The following is a 20,529-nucleotide window of genomic DNA, read 5'->3' as shown; positions in this document are numbered from 1 at the left end:
ACTTGAAAGTTTGTGAACCCTTCAGAATTTTCTATATTTCTCCTGACATTTGGCCTAAAACTACCTCAGATTTTCACATAAGTCCTAAAAGTAGATAAAGGCAACCAAACCAAACAAATTAGACAAAAAAAATTAAACATGCTCATTTTTTGAGGAAAATTATCCAATATCATATCTCTGAGTGACAAAAGTATGTGAACCTTTAGGCTTAGCAGATATTTTGAAGGTGAAATTAGAGAGTCAGGAATTTTCAATCTATGGCATGACAAATCAGGTGTGAGTGGACAACCTGTCATTTTAAAGAACAGGGATCTATCAAAGTCGGGATGTAGTTATGTCTCAATACTGACATCGGAATCCCAACAAGGGATGTAAGATGTTAGACCCGACGCTGGAACGCCAAAGGAAGTCTGCCCGAACAAAGTAAGGGGGGAGGGGAGAAAGGAAGTATTCCGGTGTCGGTATTCTGACAGGAGGTATCCTGACAGCTGGCATTACATACCCATTCCATCAAAGTCTGATGTTCACAACACATGTTTGTGGAAGTGTATCATACCACGAACAAAGGAGACTTCGGAGGACCTCCAAAGAACGGTTGTTGATGCTCATCAGGCTGGAAAAGGTTACAAATCCATCTCTGAAGAGTTTGGAAAAGTAGTGTACACAAGTGTGTACAATTTTAGGCGCTATTTTTCCAGCCAAAAAACTATGAAACACCTCACAGCTGCTACTACCCTTTTTAAGAGAGATGTGGGCTCTGTGTGTTAGAGCATAGAAACTAGGAGGAGAAAAAAAGGGGGATCAGCGCTTAGAGGTAGAAGTATAACACACTAACAGAGAGAAACGTTTATCATATAATACTTTTAGCAAATTAGACACAGAAAAATGACACCATTAAAAACAGAAACATATGTTGCAAAACACATAGGGATATTATGTGTCAATGTTGTAAACTGACAAAGCTAGGATCGATGTTAAGAAGATACATATAGAAGGCAAAAGAGTTCATCAGTCTTATGTGATGGATTAGGAGGATCACATATGACTGCTGAACTCTTTTGCCTCCTTTATGTGTCTTCTTAACATTGATCTCCCTTTATAGTTTACTGAATCATCAAAATTCCACTATATTTATTCTGATTAGTGGATATCTTTTAATAAAATATATATTTTATCATCTATATATTTAAATGTACTTATTCAGTACCTCTAAGCACTGATCCCCCTTTTTTTCTCCTCCTAGTTTCTAAAGAGTTTGGACTCCACCAATCAACAGTCAGACAGATTGTGTACAAATGGAGGAAATTCAAGACCATTACTACCCTTCCTAGGAGAGGTCGACCAACAAAGATCATGCCAAGAGCAAGGTGTCTAATAGTACGCAAGGTCATAAAGGAACCCAAGGTAACCTCTAAGCAACTGAAGGCCTCTCTCACATTAGCTAATGTTAAAGTTCATGAGTCCACCATCAGGAACACACTGAACAACAATGGTGTGCATGGCAGGATTGCAAGGAGAAAGTCGCTGCTCTCCAAAAAGAACATTGCCGCCCGTCTGCAGTTTGCTACACATCACCTGGACAAGCCAGAAGACAATTGGAACAATGTTTTGTGGACAGAGAAGTCCAAAATAGAGCTTTTTGGTTTAAATGAGAAGCGTTATGTTTGGAGAAAGGGGTACACTGCATTTCAGAATAAAAACCACATACCATCTTTGAAACACGGTGGTGGTGGTATCACTATTTGGGCCTGTTCTGCTGCATCTGGCCCAGGATGACTTGACATCATTGATGGGACAATGAAATCTGAATTATATCAGAATATTCTAAAGGAAAATGTCAGGACATCTGTGTGCAGTAAAATATCCTCCCTAATTGCTATTGAGTCTAGCTGGAAGGTGAGGGGGAGTGGAAATGTCTATGTGCAATCAGCACTTCTCACTCTCCAGCCATATTGTTCAGGCACATTGGATGCTAGAACATTCGTTCTATAGAGTACTTTTTTATTTTAGCTCCTTATATTGATCACAATTGCCTGAGGAGCAGCACTGCTGGTCTCAGCTTAGGGTCTTACCACTGCCCTTACATAGCTTCCATTATGTAACTGAGTTGCACACAGTTTCCATGACTGTCCACTTTGACTTAGTGCTAAATGAAAACTCACAATATTTATCTATAGACTGACTCCAATGTTGGATTCAAACCAAATTCATCACCATGCTACTGTCTTGGTGCAAAAACATCCTTTTGGTGATCATAAGCTCATAAAAAAACATGATGTCAGCTCTAATATATGTAACACACTATGTACTCCCCCCTTTTTTTTTAAGCCAAAGACAAGCCAGGATCAATTGGGAGTGAAGGGTGAAGAGAAATCACTGAGCGGTTGTTCCAGGGGGACCATGACTTACATTGGAATGGGTATGAAGTCCCGACGCCGGCAGCCCAAAGGGAGAAAATTCCGACAGGGCAGGTAAGTACCCTATTCCTACCCCTCTCCCCCCCCTAACCCTCCCTTAGTAGTGCCTAACCCTAACCTTCCCCTGGGGTTGCCTAAACCTAACTCACCCCCCCCCCCAAAACCTAACCCCGCTACGCTCCCTAAACCTAACCTTCCCCCCGCAGCTAACGCTAAGGACGCCCCGGACTTACCTCGTCCTGGCTGGCATCTTTCGGCGTTGGGATTAAGATAGGCGTCGGTATTTCGACGCCTACCTTAAGTCCCTTGTCGGGATTTCAATGTCGGTATTGAGACTGGCGGCTGCATCCCCTTACATTTAGTGGCAGTGCCCACTGGTGTCACGCCTGTCAAGCATTGCTGCTTCTCCTAAGTGTTAAAAAAAATCTTTTAGTATTAATGAAAACTTTTGGGTTTGCCGTTAATACTTTTATATGATTCATTGCCTTCTGGATAGAGATAGGAGTTGCCTGTATTTTTATACTGGTGTGTGATGCATGTAACAGTTTGCACATAATATATTTGTATACACGGTTGTTTGTGTATATTCCTTCCTCACTTTCCTAAGATCATACAGGTTGAAAGTTAGGAGCATACTTACATAATTAGTGCTTAGATTTCAAAAGTGATTTCTACAAGGTGTTAATTACATCTGCAGCAGGCACAGACAAGGCTGTTGCTAGTGAATTACATGGCATACCTTTCAAGACGGATTTGATAACCAGTGCTGTATCCTTTCCCGCATGGTTCAGATCGCTCTGCAGCCACACGTTCTGCTACCTACGGGTATAAATTGCATTTGCTAACAACTTTAAGGTATTACCGAAATAAACATTACCTATGAAAGATATTTTGCAATGATGACAAGTATAAAAAATAAAAAAGTAAGCAATATTTTTAAATACTGTGCTAATCTTTAATAACATTTCCAGGATCACAATCACACAGTGTTGAAGTATTTAATGAGTTGCAAGCATCATTAGCAGCAAATGGAGGTTAAAATATGTCATAAGGCTTAAAGCGGTAATTAGTAACCCCGAATGTAAGGATTTAGACCAGTATAAGTTAAATAATCAGGCTGTGAGGCTCATTAAGATAGTAAAAGGATTTTTAGCATGCAGTCTGTGTTCCAAAATCTTAAAATGATTAAGTGTAATTATGAGCAGTCTAACAAATGTATACCAAACAACAGACTAAACTATACAAGCAATAATCTGCTTTCAATGCACTGTAACATTTAGTCTATGTCAGAGTCTTAACTAAAACAACATGTAAAAAAAAATATTGTTTGTATTTAATATTAATGCTATATCTTACCGAAATGGCACTAATCCTTCTAGGCTGAGTACACACAATGTGACAGCTCGACCCTTTTCCCCTGGTGATATAGTCATCCAGAATAAACTGTGTTACTTGTGTAGTCTTCCCACAGCCAGTCTCGCCACTAATGACCAGCACTTGGTTGGAATTTATCATTTTAATTATCTCCTGAAATTGAAACATTAAAAACACCAAGCTATTTGTAATGATTATAATACACATTTTTTTCCCTAATCTATTCATCTTTTTAACTTTTTTTTTTATACTTTAAAACTATCCGGATTACCATCCTCTTGGCTTTGAAAGACAGTTTGCCAAACATATTAGTGTTACTGATTAGTAAGTACAGAAGTTCAACAAGTATTGTAAAAGCAATATAGTAAAGAAGTACTTAAGTTATCAAATAAGGTGATTCCCTCTGGCTATCCTGAAGTCAGGAGCCATATGTATTGCCACTTATAATGCAGGGGGCGGCTTCCATCCATCCTGACCTGAGTAACAGTGGCCTACTCTGTTGAATAGGACTAGACAGATGAGTCCTCCTGGGCACTGCCCAAGGGGATGTAGTTAAAAGACCATCTCTATCCCAAAACTGGAATCCTGACAAGTGAGATAAGACAGGCGTCGAAACACCGATGCCTATCTTAATCCCGATGCCAGAATCCAGGAGGACGCGTGCAGAACGAAGTTAAGCCAGGGTGCCTGTAGTGTTAGCCACAGGGGGGGGGGTATTAGGTCTATTAGCGTGGTTAGATTTTTTGGGGGGGTTAGGTTAAGGCACGAAGAGGGGGAGGGTTAGGCTACAAGAGGGGAGAGTTACTGGTGAGAAGGGGGGAAAAGGGGGAGGGTAAGTATACTTACTCGACCCCTGTCTGGATACCAACCATCAGGATGCCGCTGTCGGTATTGTTACAGACGGCATCCCGACTGTCGGCATTACAGCTTAGTGCCTTACAGCGCAGGGGAAGCAGATGCCAGCAAGAATTTACACAGTCACTAATGGCCTGATTCTGTTTCCCATAAAACGCAAACAATTCCAAACGCTCACTGCAACCAAAACGCTAATGCGACTATATGCCCGTATTCTGAGTCATATGCATCTATGTGATCACTACACCAGAGTCCTCCACCCGTGAATGCAGCCATCATCACTATCATTAGCTGTTACACCTTCTTCGTGCTAGGTGCAGGTGTGTACAGTACATACACACTAGACAGTATAGGTTGTAACTCTATCTACATACCCATGACACACCCACCCACAGAATGTTTCTCCTACATGTGAACGCCCCGTTGCTGCCCAGTTGACCCCTACTCAGCTACTGCAGAAAGACTGCTGAGATACGTACTGGTTCAGACTTGTATGTAAATACTTACAGATGTGTAGGAGTTTTCACACAAAAAATATCACTAGTTCTGGCCACATTTGATCTTGTGTGCGACTCAGAATCTGGCCCTAAGTGCAGGGCAGGTCATGATGTAAATCCTATGTCGTGACCACGAAAGGGTTTAAACTCTGATGTGCAGCAATAAAGAAAACCGATAAAACTAACCATACTTCATTACACATATCTGCTTACCTCTTTCATACTGTAAGAAGGCAACTTTCTACGAAATCGCTGGAAGCACAAAGAAAAATTAAAATCACTAAAAAGACATTGATAGGTGGCACAAGATTAAAAATGGGATGCATTTCTCCAATGTAGGTATAGCAACAGCAACACTTTAACTGGGAACTGTATACAATGTATTTAGTTATTAACATTTATTTATATATTTACAATTGGGTGAGAGATGGAAAGGAAAATCTTTATTTTTAAGGTTAAAATGTCAGGGCACTGTGCTTGGACATTTCCCCCTCATGACCAACTAGGCAATTGGAAGTTTCCAATTACATTAATTAGTCCAATAATTACATGTCATATTTTGATTTAAAAAAAAATGGCCTCAAATTATCCCCAAATCAAGTTTTTCATTAGTTTAAGCACTCCAACTTTAATTACAGTATTTTTTTCAATTTAATAATTAATTGGTTTTAATTTTTTTTACAGTGCCTGAAAAGTATCCCAAAATCACCTTTTTTCCAACTTTTTTATGCATTTTTTCCTTAATTAATTTGAGATTAAATGAAAAGTTTATTTTTTATCAAATTTTGCATTTTTAAAAAAAAAACACAAATCAGCCATTTGACACCATTATAAAACCTTCAGTACTTTCCTAATGCCCACAAACAGCCTTCTACACGGACTAGCTAACAAAATTATACAGTTTGGGGGGGTCCAGGATGGTCTCCCAACTCTTTCATGCACTTCTCTCACATCACTTTTGGCAGTCAATTCGCAAACCTCCACTGCGAGTACCGCAAATAGGCATTTCTAATTGGATTGTAGAATTCTCGGGTGTGCGCATTTGTGCGAAGTTGTTGAGTTTCATGAAATAAACTCGCACCAAACTGGATTGACCCCAAAGAGGTAAGAGGGCCCTGTTTGCAAGTTTACAAATCTATAGGCTATATGAGGATAGTATTGCATACTGCAATTTGGTCTGGCAAGACTGCAGAGGTTCTTGGTGGGCTGTATGATCCATTCACACAGCAGTGTTGACCTGAGATCAGTTGGTCATACAAGTGTAGAAAGGGAACATATACAAAGTTATGCGTGGACTGTGTAGATGGGGGATAATTGGGTATGATAGCTTAGATTGGTTCTGGAATTTGGTAAGCTTTCCTGCAGAGGTGAGTTTTCAGGGAATGCTTAAAACTTTGGAGGATAGATGAAAGTCTTGTTGTGCGAGGGACGGCAGTCCACAGAGTGGGTGCAGCGCGAAAAAAAGCACTGTAGACGTGAATAAAAGCAGGTAATGAGTGTGGATGAGAGACATAGATCTTGCGCAGAGCAGAGGGGTCGAATTGGAAGATATTTTGAGTTAAGCAAAGAGATGTATGTTCGTGTAATCTAGGTTAATCTGGCAAAAACAACAGGTCAGACACGATTGACCAGCTCCATTCATCGTTATGCTTTATCTGCTATTTTCTACCATCTCCTTTGCAATAAATACATTAATCCTACATACCTAGTACACTTTTTGCAAACGAAGCTGCAAAGTTGACAAAAAAAAAAAATAAGACAAATTTAGGAAAAAAGTATGCAGTCTGTGTAAGATCGCAAAACCGGTCTGGTACGACTGACTGAAAAAAACTAATCCGCAAAATTGAGGGAAAAGTAAGCAGTACAAAATTGCACCAGACATCTTACATAATAGGCGCAAAAAGGATAGGTGTATGAGGACAGTACAGACAACAAATGTAAGGACTGAGAGCAGAGCAATAGAATCAACGTTTTGCGAGTTATATCAGTCTAGCCACTGTACTGATTAAAGTCTTTTTTTCAAAGAACAGTAAGGAGAATGAATTTAACCATTTCAATGTCTTGTGAGAGATATGTGCATATTTTGGATATGTTTCTTAGATGTATGCAACATTATTTGGATACAGATTGAATATTAGGGGCAAGGACAGTTCAAACTCAAGGATGACAACTACAGTAGGCAACGAGCTTGAGAGGTAGGTTTTATTGTTGTGTTGTTAACAGAAATAGAGATGTCAAGTCAGTAATTACTATTAGCCTGTGAGAATATTAGCTGGTTGTTGAAAGACTGAGGGCCTGATTCAGGAGTGCTCGCAAGTGGGTCGATGTTGCCCAAGTGCGCATGCGCATGACGGAGGCGGCTCAGTCATGCGCATGCGCGAGATCCGAATAACGACAGCCAAGCCGTCGTTAAGGGTCTCGCACCAAAAGGGGTGTGCTGTTGATGGTGATTGACAGAACGCCCCCTTTGGTGGGCGTGCCGGGGGCGTGGCTGCCCAGACGGTGGCGTTCCCGTGGGAACGCCTACCGTCCGGGGCCGGCCCCACTGACATCACTAGTGATGCCAGTGGGAGTGCTTTTGGCTCTGATAGAGCCAAAAGCACTCCAGGGCTTGCGGCAGCGAGACCCTACCGCAAGGGTCTCGTCGCAAGCCCTTTGGTGGCGATGGTCTTGACAATCGCGACCATCATTTTGGCCACTCGCTATAGCTGTGGGTGGTCACCCACAGCTATGCGAGCGGCCAGGAGGCCGCTCCAAAAAGTAGGACGGCCCTGATTCAGAGCGAGCGCTCTGTCAGAACGTCCGGCTCTGAATCAGGGCCTGAGTTTCAGGCAATGAGATGACATTCAAGATGAAATGGCAGGGAGACTATCAATAACGCAGGTTAACACAATGGTGAGAGATCTGGAAAGGATAGGTAAAGATGATACGGATCATACAGATGAAACTGAAATCCAAAATAGGTGGTATAGGTAGAGAAAAGTAAAGGACCAAGGATTGAGGATTGATAGAGGAAGTGGATCCAGAAAAGCAAACACAAAGAGGGATTCAGTAACTAGGAAAAGAACCAGGATAGTACGTACTGTGTCCTTAAGACCTAGAAATTTAAAACATTTGTAGGAGAATAGAGTGGTCAACAGTATCAAATGCAACAGGGAGATCCAGAAGAATTAGAAGAGAGTAATGCACTTAGACTTAGCAGGTATCAATCATACACCACCTTAGTTCTTAGTCAGTGCAGCATGTGTGGAGTGTTGGGAACGAAAGTTGGACTGATGAGGATCCAATAGGTTGTGTGGGAAGAAAGCGTGAGACTGAAGACAAGCCTCTCAACTAGCTTGCAGGAACAATGGAACCAAGATATGAAATAGTTATAAGAGAGTGTTTGGGTTAGACAGGGCCATGGGGGTGTGCGGGCAGTGCCACTATGCAAATCTCTCTGGTTGGCACTGCCACTCACCCTGCATCTGGATAGCAGGACGCAGTCAGAATTGCTGCTGCAGCACTGCCCGGAGCGTCCTCTGGTTGTTCCAGACGTGCACACTGCAGCTCTTACAGAAAAGCTCTGTTACTGGGGTCAGAATTGTGTTTTTTTCAAAATAGGAGTAATCACTGTAGACTTGAGTAATAGTGAAAATATACTGTAGAGAGGGAGATATTGCAAATTTGAGTTAAGATAGGGATGAGCACAGGAGACATGGCTCTACTGATTTGTGTGGGTACAGGATCAAGAGAAGAGGTAGAAGAGAAGAAAGAAGAAACCAGTAAATGCTTCATCAAGGTGTTGGGGAATTCAGGGTAGGAACTGAGCACGTTGCTGGATGGGGAAGAGGAGACCATACCATGTCAGATCTTATCAATCTTGCACTTTAAGTGGGAAGAATGGTCTTGGACACTCATACTAGCAAGGGGGTTTGGTGAGGGAGGGGTGAGAAGAGATTTAAATGCATTAAAAATTAGTTTTGGATTAGAAGCTTGAGCAGAGATGGAAGACTGGAAGTATGTTTGTTTGGCAATGCGAAGCTCCCTTTGATAGGTGGGGTGGATAGCCTTAAATCAGACAAAACAAAATGCTTAAACTGATTATGAACCGTATTATGTTATACTTTCATGATGTCAACCCATAGCCAGATCTAGTAACAGAAGCTGCTACCTATGGCCCCCGTGGGCTCAGAGTCTCGGATTACCAACTCCAAACCAGTATCATGGCTATAGCCACATAGGGTCATAATCCATCTGTGTGTGGAGTTTGTATATTCTTGCTGTTTTTGCGTGGGTTTCCTCCAGGTACTCCGGTTTCCTCCCACACTCCAAAAATATACTGGGAGAGAGACAGAGTGTGTGAGTGTGTGTGTGTGTGTTTGTGTGAGAGTGTGGGAATATAGGCCCTCATTCAGAGCCGTACGCTCTGAGCAGAGCGCACGCTCTGAATGAGGGCCGGCCTCCATGAAAATGGAGCGTCCTTCTGGACGCTCGTATAGCTGTGGGTCACCACCCACAGGCTATACGAGCGTGCATTTTGATGGCCGTGATGGTCGAGACCATCGCGACCATCGAAATTGCGAGCCGGAGCCTGCGGTTGAGGTTTTCAACCGCAAGCTCCGGAGTGATTTTGGCTCTATCAGAGCCAAAATCACTCCCACTGACATCACTAGTGATGTCAGTGGGCCGACTTTTGACGGGAGGCGTTCCCGTGGGAACGCCCCCGTCAGGGAGGCACGCCCCCGGCACGCCTACCAAAGGGGGCGTGCTGTCAATCAACATTGACAGCACGCCCCCTTTGATCGGACACAACGAGCGAAGGACTTTCCTTCGCTCGTCGCGTCTGGCGCATGCGCACGACGGAGCTCCCTCCGTCGTGCGCATGCTCAGTCCAGAACATCGACCCACTTGCGAGCGGACAGCCGCTCGCGAGTGGGTCTGAATCAGGCCCATAGATTGTAAGCTCCACTGGGGCAAGGACTGATGTGAATGGCGAAATATTCTCTGTAAAGCACTGTGGGATATGTGTGCGCTATATAAATAACTGGTAATAAATAATGTGTGTGTTAACCTGTGTCTGTTTATGCAGAATACCTATTAGGAGATGGATACTAAGGGGTTTATTTACTAATGTTGGGTTGTAAAACCCAACACTTTTGTTCATGTTCGTGCCCGATATTTAAAAGGGTCAGTGTTTTTACTAGCCATGTCTCGCTAGTAAATGCACTGCCTTTTAAATATCAGGCATGAATATGAACAAAGGTGTCGGGTTTTACATCGATATGCTTCATGAACGATATCGTTAAGTGTTTCCCCTGCACTGTCGTTAACGACATAGAGCATACACTGAACGATATCATTCAGTGACGGCACCCTCCCTCATCCCTGGACTTGCAGAACCTGACGATATTGTGAGTTTGCCCTGTAAGTACAGGCGAAGAAAGACATAGTTAATCCACGGGAGTGCACATCATTAACGATATTTTGCATACACAGTGGACGATATTGAATGCGATGAACGATAACGTTCAATTTATCGTCTAGGATGTACGGTGCTTCAGTAAATAAACCCCTAACAGCGGTCACATATCTATGATAGTCTTCCTATATCTCAAATGCTGACTTGGATCAGTCAGTCAGTTGTCGGCTGCAATAAATGCTACAACAAAGTAATAGTACCCGATTTAACAGATTCTAAACACGGTCTCTGGGCCTGATGCAGACCCACTCGCAACCGGGTTGATGGCCGTGCAGTGCGCACATGCGGCATGTGCGAGCCCCAGAGAGGCTGTCGATGTTGATCGACAGCTCGCCCCGTTTGGTAGGCGGGTGTGGGGGGTGGCTTGCCAAACAGAGGCGTTCCCGACGGATTAGAGCCGGAAGCTCACTGGGGCTTGCGGGAATGAGACCCTACCACAAGGGTCTCGTTGCAAGCCCGATGGTCGCGTCCATCATCTAGCCGCTCGCAAAAATTGTGGGTGGTCACCGACAGCTTAGCGAGCGGCCAGGAGGTCAACACCAAAAAAAAAATAATGCCGCCCTGACTCAGAGCCTCTGCTCTCTATATACAAAGCACAATGCACATGATCCACTTTAGGGACTCTCAGAACTGGCATTAGCTGGAATAATGTAACCATTGTCTACTTTTACACCTATGAACAGATAACACATGAGCATCGAGTAATGTATTATATAGCATCAAAATAGGTACCTGCATTTCAGTGTATCGATAATCTGTCTTTTCTGACAGCAGTTCTTCTTTAAGTTTTTGATCCAAGTATGCGTTTGCTTTATTTTCTTGAAGAACACACTCTGACACATAATCTTCATCATCATCATCATCCCAGGCATCTCTCTCAGTGCCTGCCGTCTCTTTCATTTGAGGAGTACAGCTGTTTCTAAAAACATTAATGTCCAAACATGAGCATCTTTCCACTTCTATGTAAAATGGTGGTTCTACAAAAAAACAGGTTGTGCATATAGACACAGGCCAGGTTGTGCATATAGACACAGGCCAGGTTGTGCATCTAGACACAGGTCAGGTTGTGCATCTAGACACAGGTCAGGTTGTGCATCTAGACACAGGTCAGGTTGTGCATCTAGACACAGGTCAGGTTGTGCATCTAGACACAGGTCAGGTTGTGCATCTAGACACAGGTCAGGTTGTGCATCTAGACACAGGTCAGGTTGTGCATCTAGACACAGGTCAGGTTGTGCATCTAGACACAGGTCAGGTTGTGCATCTAGACACAGGTCAGGTTGTGCATATAGACACAGGTCAGGTTGTGCATATAGAAACAGGCCAGGTTGTGCATCTAGACACAGGTCAGGTTGTGCATCTAGACACAGGTCAGGTTGTGCATCTAGACACAGGTCAGGTTGTGCATCTAGACACAGGTCAGGTTGTGCATCTAGACACAGGTCAGGTTGTGCATCTAGACACAGGTCAGGTTGTGCATCTAGACACAGGTCAGGTTGTGCATCTAGACACAGGTCAGGTTGTGCATCTAGACACAGGTCAGGTTGTGCATCTAGACACAGGTCAGGTTGTGCATCTAGACACAGGTCAGGTTGTGCATCTAGACACAGGTCAGGTTGTGCATCTAGACACAGGTCAGGTTGTGCATCTAGACACAGGTCAGGTTGTGCATCTAGACACAGGTCAGGTTGTGCATCTAGACACAGGTCAGGTTGTGCATCTAGACACAGGTCAGGTTGTGCATATAGACACAGGCCAGGTTGTGCATATAGACACAGGCCAGGTTGTGCATATAGACACAGGCCAGGTTGTGCATATAGACACAGGTCAGGTTGTGCATCTAGACACAGGTCAGGTTGTGCATCTAGACACAGGTCAGGTTGTGCATCTAGACACAGGTCAGGTTGTGCATATAGACACAGGTCAGGTTGTGCATATAGACACAGGTCAGGTTGTGCATATAGACACAGGCCAGGTTGTGCATATAGAAACAGGCCAGGTTGTGCATATAGAAACAGGCCAGGTTGTGCATATAGACACAGGCCAGGTTGTGCATATAGACACAGGTCAGACATTGTAATTGACCAATAAAGAACCCCCAAATAGAAGTAAACAGCTAAAGTTATCCTTGGAGATTATCACACCTTTTGGCTCAACAGAAACCATTCCCTAAGAAATAAGTAATGAATATCACATTTATATAAGAATGTAGTGAATGCAGGCTGCTAAATTAATTGTGATTGTTCTATAAGTCGCCGCAATGCTCCACAGTGCTGTACAACAGGACATACATAAAACAAAATGAGGACACAGCTGAAATACAGAGTGGTGATTACTGTGTGAGTGAGTATTGCAGGTAGCATACTGTAGGTATGAGTAGATATGGGTTTAAAGATTTGAAGGCTGTGGGAAAACTAGACCTCTTCTGAAACTATCTGGCTATCAGGAGTTTTGACAGGGGGAAAGCAAGTACCAATTTACCCATGCCTGGGATTGTTTAAGGGGCCTGGGCTAGTTGGGAGAAGACTGTCACCATCCTCTACACACAATAATTTTCATTAATTCTTTGTACTTTCAAACGGACGTGGTCATGACACCAGGATTTGGTCACGCCTCCCCTATTACCCGGACCCATCATCCTCTCTACGGCCCTGACAGCTATATATTCATATTTGCGAGTTCATTTATGAAGTGTTACAAAATTACATATTTCAAAAGTAAACATCCTCTATGTGAAGACTGCAATAGTCCGGCCCAATCAGCCAATTCTCAGCAGTTCGGTCCGATTATTCCACAGTGGGCCTGACTCAATAACGATCGCAATACTGTGTACGCATGCAGTTCAACTGCAATAGCAAGTCAAACCACTGCGATCGGAATGCAAACTTAGCACCACATAAGGACGCCCACTTTAACATACGCACATCCGTAATACTTAGCAGTATAGCAAAACCATTGGTACAATAGAGTATCAGACCCATACGCACACCTGTACAAGAATTGACCTTACTCAGAAATTGCTAGCATCCATGCACGCTTATGAGACCTCTCACTGCATATGGGATCGCAGTGTCTAATTTCTGCATGCCCCTGCAACGGCGTGTGAACGCATGCCCGATCCCCCCCCATTACCACCCACAGACGGCACTTCGTGTCAATCACTCTGCGATGGGTCTGCATAGCATATGCGATCGCAGTCCCCGCAGCAGCAGCCGGTTTGCGCACGCGTGCTGTATTGCAATGTGTATGCATGTGCAGAATGTAACAATCGCCGATTGCGTGCGTATTAGCAACTGCGATCCAAGCTGAATCAGGCCCAGCGTGTACAAAGCACACAGAGCTAATTGTCGTTCGTAAAACTGCCAGATCGCCTTCCGACATAAGGAGTACTGCACGACATTCGTCTGCCCCAATGAGCAGATGCTATGCAGCAAATGCAGTGTGCACAGACATCGTAGGACAAAGTGCATGTAAAAACCATCACCTCAACGATCTTTTCTAGGGAAATGTATTTTTCTTATAGAAACCATTATTGTGTAGTATGTATACAGAAAATCAGATGCTCAAAAAAAATTCCTCTGATCTGTCAGGTGTGTGCCTAGCTTTAGATGTGACAATGATTACAATCTCTTATCACTTGGTTGGAAGAGATTTTAAAATTAATTGGTTATGAACAAAGGGCCTGATTCAGAGCTGGACGTAATGGCAATTACGCATTTCGATCGATCGATTGTTTGCCATCGTACATGGGTTTAAGCCACACGGCGTGTGCGCAGCAATCGCATTGCGACTACGGACGCACATAGAGATCCATCGGAGAGTGAGTGACAGGTTGTCAGCGTTTGGGGGTGGTGACGGGGGTCATCTGAAAGATGCAGGTTTCTGTCCGTTTGAACGCTGTTCCATGGGCGTGCATAAATTAGCCACTATGTTAGCATACGCAGCTCTGCTTGTCCGGAGAGCTACCAAGGCTGCAGCAGGTCTGACCTGGGCAAGATGGCTGCTCGATGTGTGTTGATGTTGCCGATATTTACGCACATAAGCGACGACGTACGCGTATGAGAAGGCAGCAGTGGGCGTCCTTGTGTTTGGGTAAGCACTGAAACCATTAACATATTTTCGCAGCTGCAATGTGTACAAAACAGTCTCTGAATCAAGCCCAAAGCTTGCAGCTTCAATATAAAGATGAACGGAGGAGTAAAAGATAGTAAATGTACCTGTTATTCTCAGCGTCCCACCAGGACACATCCGAAAATGTCTGCTTCACAGTTTTATTTTGTGTCTGTGCAGATTTCAGGAGCCGTGTGATCTGCTGTTCTCTGGATTCATCCATCCGGACAACAGCTCTCTGGAAATAATATTCACATTACCAAGTTACCATTTTTTACAATGTATCATGTTTTTCAGAAGAATGAACAATACTACATACATACACTGTCACTTTTATTGCCTGTGAGCACATTTAACAGAGATCTATAACTTTATTGAAAAAGGAGACAAATTATATCTAATTAATGGAAATATTTAGATTAGAATATAAATTAACACATCAATAGCAATGCCACATCTTTGTCAATACAATGTCATTTTTATAATTACACCCCAATTTTACTTGTAGCTTTTTTGGGGTTAGTTCAGACTAAACAGCTTTATCCAGACGGCAAAAAAATGTATGTTTTTTTTTCCTGTAGATCTGTCCCTTTTACACACAATGGTTTTGTGCCGTGTGCGATGTTTTTGCCGAGAGTTTGAATTTCTTTTTAATATTTAACACTGAAACTGCGGATGGCAGCCGTCCTTGTCAGTGGTTATTAACGGCTGTAACACGGCGACCGTGCCGTGTTCGTGCCGTCTGAAAGCATCCATGTATTTACATGCTTGACTAAAAATACTGTACGGCAAAAAAAAGTATTTTTTTGCCGTCCGGGTAAAACCGTTTAGTCTGAAACTGGCCATAGGCAGCATTTTTAGATGGCAGGATGGAATGGGAGAACTCCATGGTGTAAAACAATGAATCAGTGACAGTATAAAGCAGAATGCATCTTTTAAATGTGAAATTATTTTAACATCACAGAGTGAACTTTTAAAAGTCAGATTCAAACATGTACAAACATGTACTTAATATGTAAATAGGATTAGTTTTCCAATTACAGTTGTATATTTATTTCCCCCAGTTTTCCTCACATTGGCCACGATTCAATCCAGCGCAATGCCGAATAGCCCCGGGAGGTCGCTATTCAATTCAGCACGCTGTTAAATCGGAGAACGCCAGTTCTTGTGACTTAACCTGGGTGTTTAGTTGCAAGAACTAGCATTCTCCGACTAAAGTTCTGGCCGCGAGGCTGTTAGCGCCGCGCTAAGCCGGAAAACAGCCTCGTGGCCGGCACCTTTGTCAGATTTCTCCTCGAACCCTCAGGGGGGTGCAAGAAAATATACTTTAGTCGGACCAAACATCGAGCTGAATTAAATAGCTCCAGGTGCTCCCTCCCGGGGGTATCATCGCTTTGAATTGAATCGCGGCCACTGAGGTTTTGCAAATGAAGTAGAAATCAGGAGCGACATAGAACTTTTACAGCACAGCAATTTAACTATGATGATTGTACAGGAATATTTTCAGCAAGAAAAACTCTGGAAAATTTAAGAATTGCATTGTCATAAAATTATTACATACATTTCCTGAATTTTCCCACATAGCTCTAAACAAAGTTGAAAACACAATTACACCAACCACATTAGTTTTATAAATGTTGCTCTTAAGACCTTGAAAACAGCACCCAAAAATTAAAGTTACAAATTTAATGAGTTCTTCAAAATAATGTAAGTAGTTTTGATAACAGGGATGGGCATGTATGCAAACATAAAAAAAACAAAAACATACAAACACAATGCCACATTTTAATCTAACTTTTAATACACCATGTGTACAGTATATTGTGCACCTATTCTGTTGGCCAGGCGGTATCTTTGTCAGTGTTTTCCTCTGATAATGTACAGAATAGGCATTCAGTGCAAGTATAGGGTTGGGAGTTATAATGATAGAAATCCCATTAACATGATTGGACATACTAAATCACATGACCATGCATTAGTTTCCAATGACAGCACACCTCCCAGCATAACCGCACAACTGAACTACTTCCAACTGTCACTCCACAATAGCATCATTCACAGAGACACTGATCATCACTGCCTCACTGACAGCAGCACCACCACGTCACTGCCCCCCTGACAGCACCACCACGTCACTGCCTCCCTGACACCACCAGCACGTCACTGCCTCCCTGACAGCACCACCACGTCACTGCCTCCCTGACACCACCAGCACGTCACTGCCTCCCTGACAGCACCAGCACGTCACTGCCTCCCTGACAGCACCAGCACGTCACTGCCTCCCTGACAGCACCAGCACGTCACTGCCCCCCTGACAGCACCAGCACGTCACTGCCCCCCTGACTGCAGCACCAGCACGTCACTGCCCCCCTGACTGCAGCACCAGCACGTCACTGCCCCCCTGACTGCAGCACCAGCACGTCACTGCCCCCCTGACTGCAGCACCAGCACGTCACTGCCCCCCTGACTGCAGCACCAGCACGTCACTGCCCCCCTGACTGCAGCACCAGCACGTCACTGCCCCCCTGACTGCAGCACCAGCACGTCACTGCCCCCCTGACTGCAGCACCAGCACGTCACTGCCCCCCTGACTGCAGCACCAGCACGTCACTGCCCCCCTGACTGCAGCACCAGCACGTCACTGCCCCCCTGACTGCAGCACCAGCACGTCACTGCCCCCCTGACTGCAGCACCAGCACGTCACTGCCCCCCTGACTGCAGCACCAGCACGTCACTGCCCCCCTGACTGCAGCACCAGCACGTCACTGCCCCCCTGACTGCAGCACCAGCACGTCACTGCCCCCCTGACTGCAGCACCAGCACGTCACTGCCCCCCTGACTGCAGCACCAGCACGTCACTGCCCCCCTGACTGCAGCACCAGCACGTCACTGCCCCCCTGACTGCAGCACCAGCACGTCACTGCCCCCCTGACTGCAGCACCAACACGTCACTGCCTCCCTTGACTGCAACACCAGCACGTCACTGCCTCCCTTGACTGCAACACCAGCACGTCACTGCCTCCCTTGACTGCAACACCAGCACGTCACTGCCTCCCTTGACTGCAACACCAGCACGTCACTGCCTCCCTTGACTGCAACACCAGCACGTCACTGCCTCCCTTGACTGCAACACCAGCACGTCACTGCCTCCCTTGACTGCAACACCAGCACGTCACTGCCTCCCTTGACTGCAGCACCACCACGTCACTGCCTCCCTGACAGCAGCAGCACATCACTGCCTCACTGACAGCAGCAGCACATCACTGCCTCCCTGACAGACATAGGGGGGTATTCAATTAGGTGCGAAAAGTCAGTTTCTGCGCCAAAAGTTTCACCGGTGACGTCAGTTCGCCAGGCGAAAATTTTTTCCCCATATTCAATTCCACAGACATTTCGCAGGTGCGGAAAAAGTCAATGCATTGGAATAGGCAAAAAAGAATTTCCTATGAAAGCTGTCGGAAAAAAGTGCAGAATTGGGGTTTTGGGGTGCAAATTTGCGGGAACCACCCTGCACAGGCCCCCTTACCTTTACCTTTGGGGACAGGCCCCCAAAGATAAACTGTGTCAAAAAAAGTAAAGAAAAAAAAAAAAAACTTACCCCAAAAAAGTACCTTTATTTTGGGGGTGAAAAAAAAAAAGGGACAAACTTAAAAACTAGCGAAATAGACTCCAGGGGGGTCCCAAAGTATACCAGGTATTTTTAAGATTACAGCTGTTTGCGGCAGGTGGATTTTTTTACGGTTTTTAATACTTCACTTTAGGAACTTTAAAATATGCTAGCACCCATTTTTGTGTACCCCAAATTTGCTGGCACTACTTATTTTCAGGTAAAAAATTGCTAAATGCTTTTCTTCACCACTTCTGCAAAGACACTAATTAACAGCTATTGAGATCACTTAAGTACCCCAAATACCTTCAGCATTCGGGAATATCTAGCATGATCCCCAATGTCAGTGCATCTTTTGGGGGGTGTCTGGATGATTTCCCCAAAACTGACACCACTTTTTCGCTGGTTCCGAATTTGCTGGGTTCTGTTTTCGCTGATTTGGAATTGAATACGGGGATAAGCGCAATACTTTTCCGCATGGAGAACTAGCGAAGTCGGCGAAAGTCCGGCATGTGAAAAGTACGGGACTTTTCGCTTCTAATTGAATATGCCCCATACACATTTCTGACAGAAATAAAATCAACTGTTGTTTTATTCACTTATACTAATGTCCAGTTAAAAATGTATTCATTAAAAATAATTGAAATTAAACAACCTATTCTGAACTATTTTTTCCTCCCAATCTGTATCTGTTGCACACTACATCATCTCCATGTAGAACTATGGCCCCCATTTACCAACAAGCTTTATCACCAAAACGAGTGATACATTTCCCTGTGTATGATAAATGGTGCTCCAGCCAATCAGCTCCCAACTGTCATTTTTCTAACAGTTGACAGTTGGGAGCTGATTGGCTGGAGCAGGTGCCATTTTATAATTAAGATATAATTATACCACTCTTGGGTTTGCAGTCACATTCTCACACACACACTGGGTGGTTGAGCGACACAACGCACACCAAGGCGCACATATATCACAGCGCGACCACACACCTAAGAGTGGTTCTGAACAATATCACTGTGTTTCCATCAACAAATAGATCTTACTAACTGCTTTGGGGCTCATTCACATTAGGATGTAAATCAATTTTAAGGCACTCTTCTCAGGTGAGCAGTACACGCCCACTGTACACTAATGCTACTTTCACAATCTCCCTGAAATCCTGGATGGATAGATAGATAGGTCCATTGTGTGCTTACTCTTGTCAATACTATGAGCACATGAAGGGTGGTACTCTAAAGCTGGTGGTGACAGCTGTGGATCATGTTGAGCCCAGCAGCTAGTCAGGCCTACCTCCATCCTCTCTTTGTCCTTGCTCCTCTGGCCCCCTTTCCGAGCATACCACAGGCCTATCTCCCGGCCCCGCAGGTGAGGTGGCGGCCGTTCCCGAGTACCTCCATCACTCTCCCTGGAAGAGCCTCCTTCATGATGGGATGAGGAGCCCCGGCCCCCACGACCTCGGCCCCATCCTCTCCGCTGCTCATAGCTCATTCCCAGCTCTGAAGATGGTGATTTAGTAAAACTAGCTTGCTATAGTACCGCTCCAGGTAAGTCTCAGCAGCACCGTTACCGGGCTGACTCCACCACAAGACTCAGACCTGCAGCAACCGACAACTGATCTGAGCACATAACGTTGCCGCACGCTAGTATGACCATTTTTTTAGCCTCTCCGTAAACGTTAATAGATTTTGAATGGCGTCCATTTTTCCGGAGACCAGAAATCAACTATTGAAATACAAATAGCAACAATAAAATGGTTCCCAAGCTGGATACAGGAAGTAGCTACGGGTGTCAAATGTGCATATAGCACACACATTCTACTATGCTTCGCCGAAGTGTCGCCAGGAAGGGAAAAACAATATAGCGGACATTTTGTTGGTTAGCACATCTGTCTGCTATAGACAACGCTGTGCTAGATGTAAGCTTCCTTCTTTCTTGTTATTTGTGTTTATGCTGTGGACTAGGACTTGACATTACATGACCACTGAATATAGGTCCGTGTTGACAAACCTTGGAAATATTTATTGATCTCTTTACAACTTTACTGACATCCAACATCTTCACTATACAGAATTTAAAATGTATAAAAAAATGAAAACAAAGGAGGTCAAAATGTTTGCAACAACACTGATGTTTATGTTATGAGTAGAATCAATAGTAACAAAAAAGAAAATATTTTAAATGTACAATAACATTTACTCTTAATAA

At 44.1% G+C, this 20,529-nt stretch overlaps 1 protein-coding gene across 1 annotated transcript in view; it reads right to left on the bottom strand.

Annotated features, from left to right (window-relative positions):
- Window positions 1-20,009, bottom strand: part of DHX36 (DEAH-box helicase 36) — an 87,125-nt gene extending 67,116 nt beyond the window's left edge. The window contains exons 1-6 of the mRNA XM_088447650.1: window positions 19,615-20,009; window positions 14,822-14,952; window positions 11,337-11,523; window positions 5,357-5,395; window positions 3,774-3,944; window positions 3,157-3,236 (exon numbers count right to left, since the gene is read on the bottom strand). Coding sequence (XP_088303776.1) covers window positions 3,157-3,236; window positions 3,774-3,944; window positions 5,357-5,395; window positions 11,337-11,523; window positions 14,822-14,952; window positions 19,615-19,812 — 806 coding nt within the window. The 5' untranslated portion in view covers window positions 19,813-20,009. The remainder of the gene's footprint in view (window positions 1-3,156; window positions 3,237-3,773; window positions 3,945-5,356; window positions 5,396-11,336; window positions 11,524-14,821; window positions 14,953-19,614) is intronic.
- Window positions 20,010-20,529: the final 520 nt, after the last annotated feature.

Source organism: Taudactylus pleione, unplaced genomic scaffold, assembly GCF_031769625.1.
Source record: "Taudactylus pleione unplaced genomic scaffold, aTauple2 ptg000436l, whole genome shotgun sequence".
NCBI lineage: Eukaryota > Metazoa > Chordata > Amphibia > Anura > Myobatrachidae > Taudactylus > Taudactylus pleione.
The sequence above is the reverse complement of the archived record's forward strand: the minus strand, read 5'-3'. Positions and strand labels throughout refer to the sequence as shown.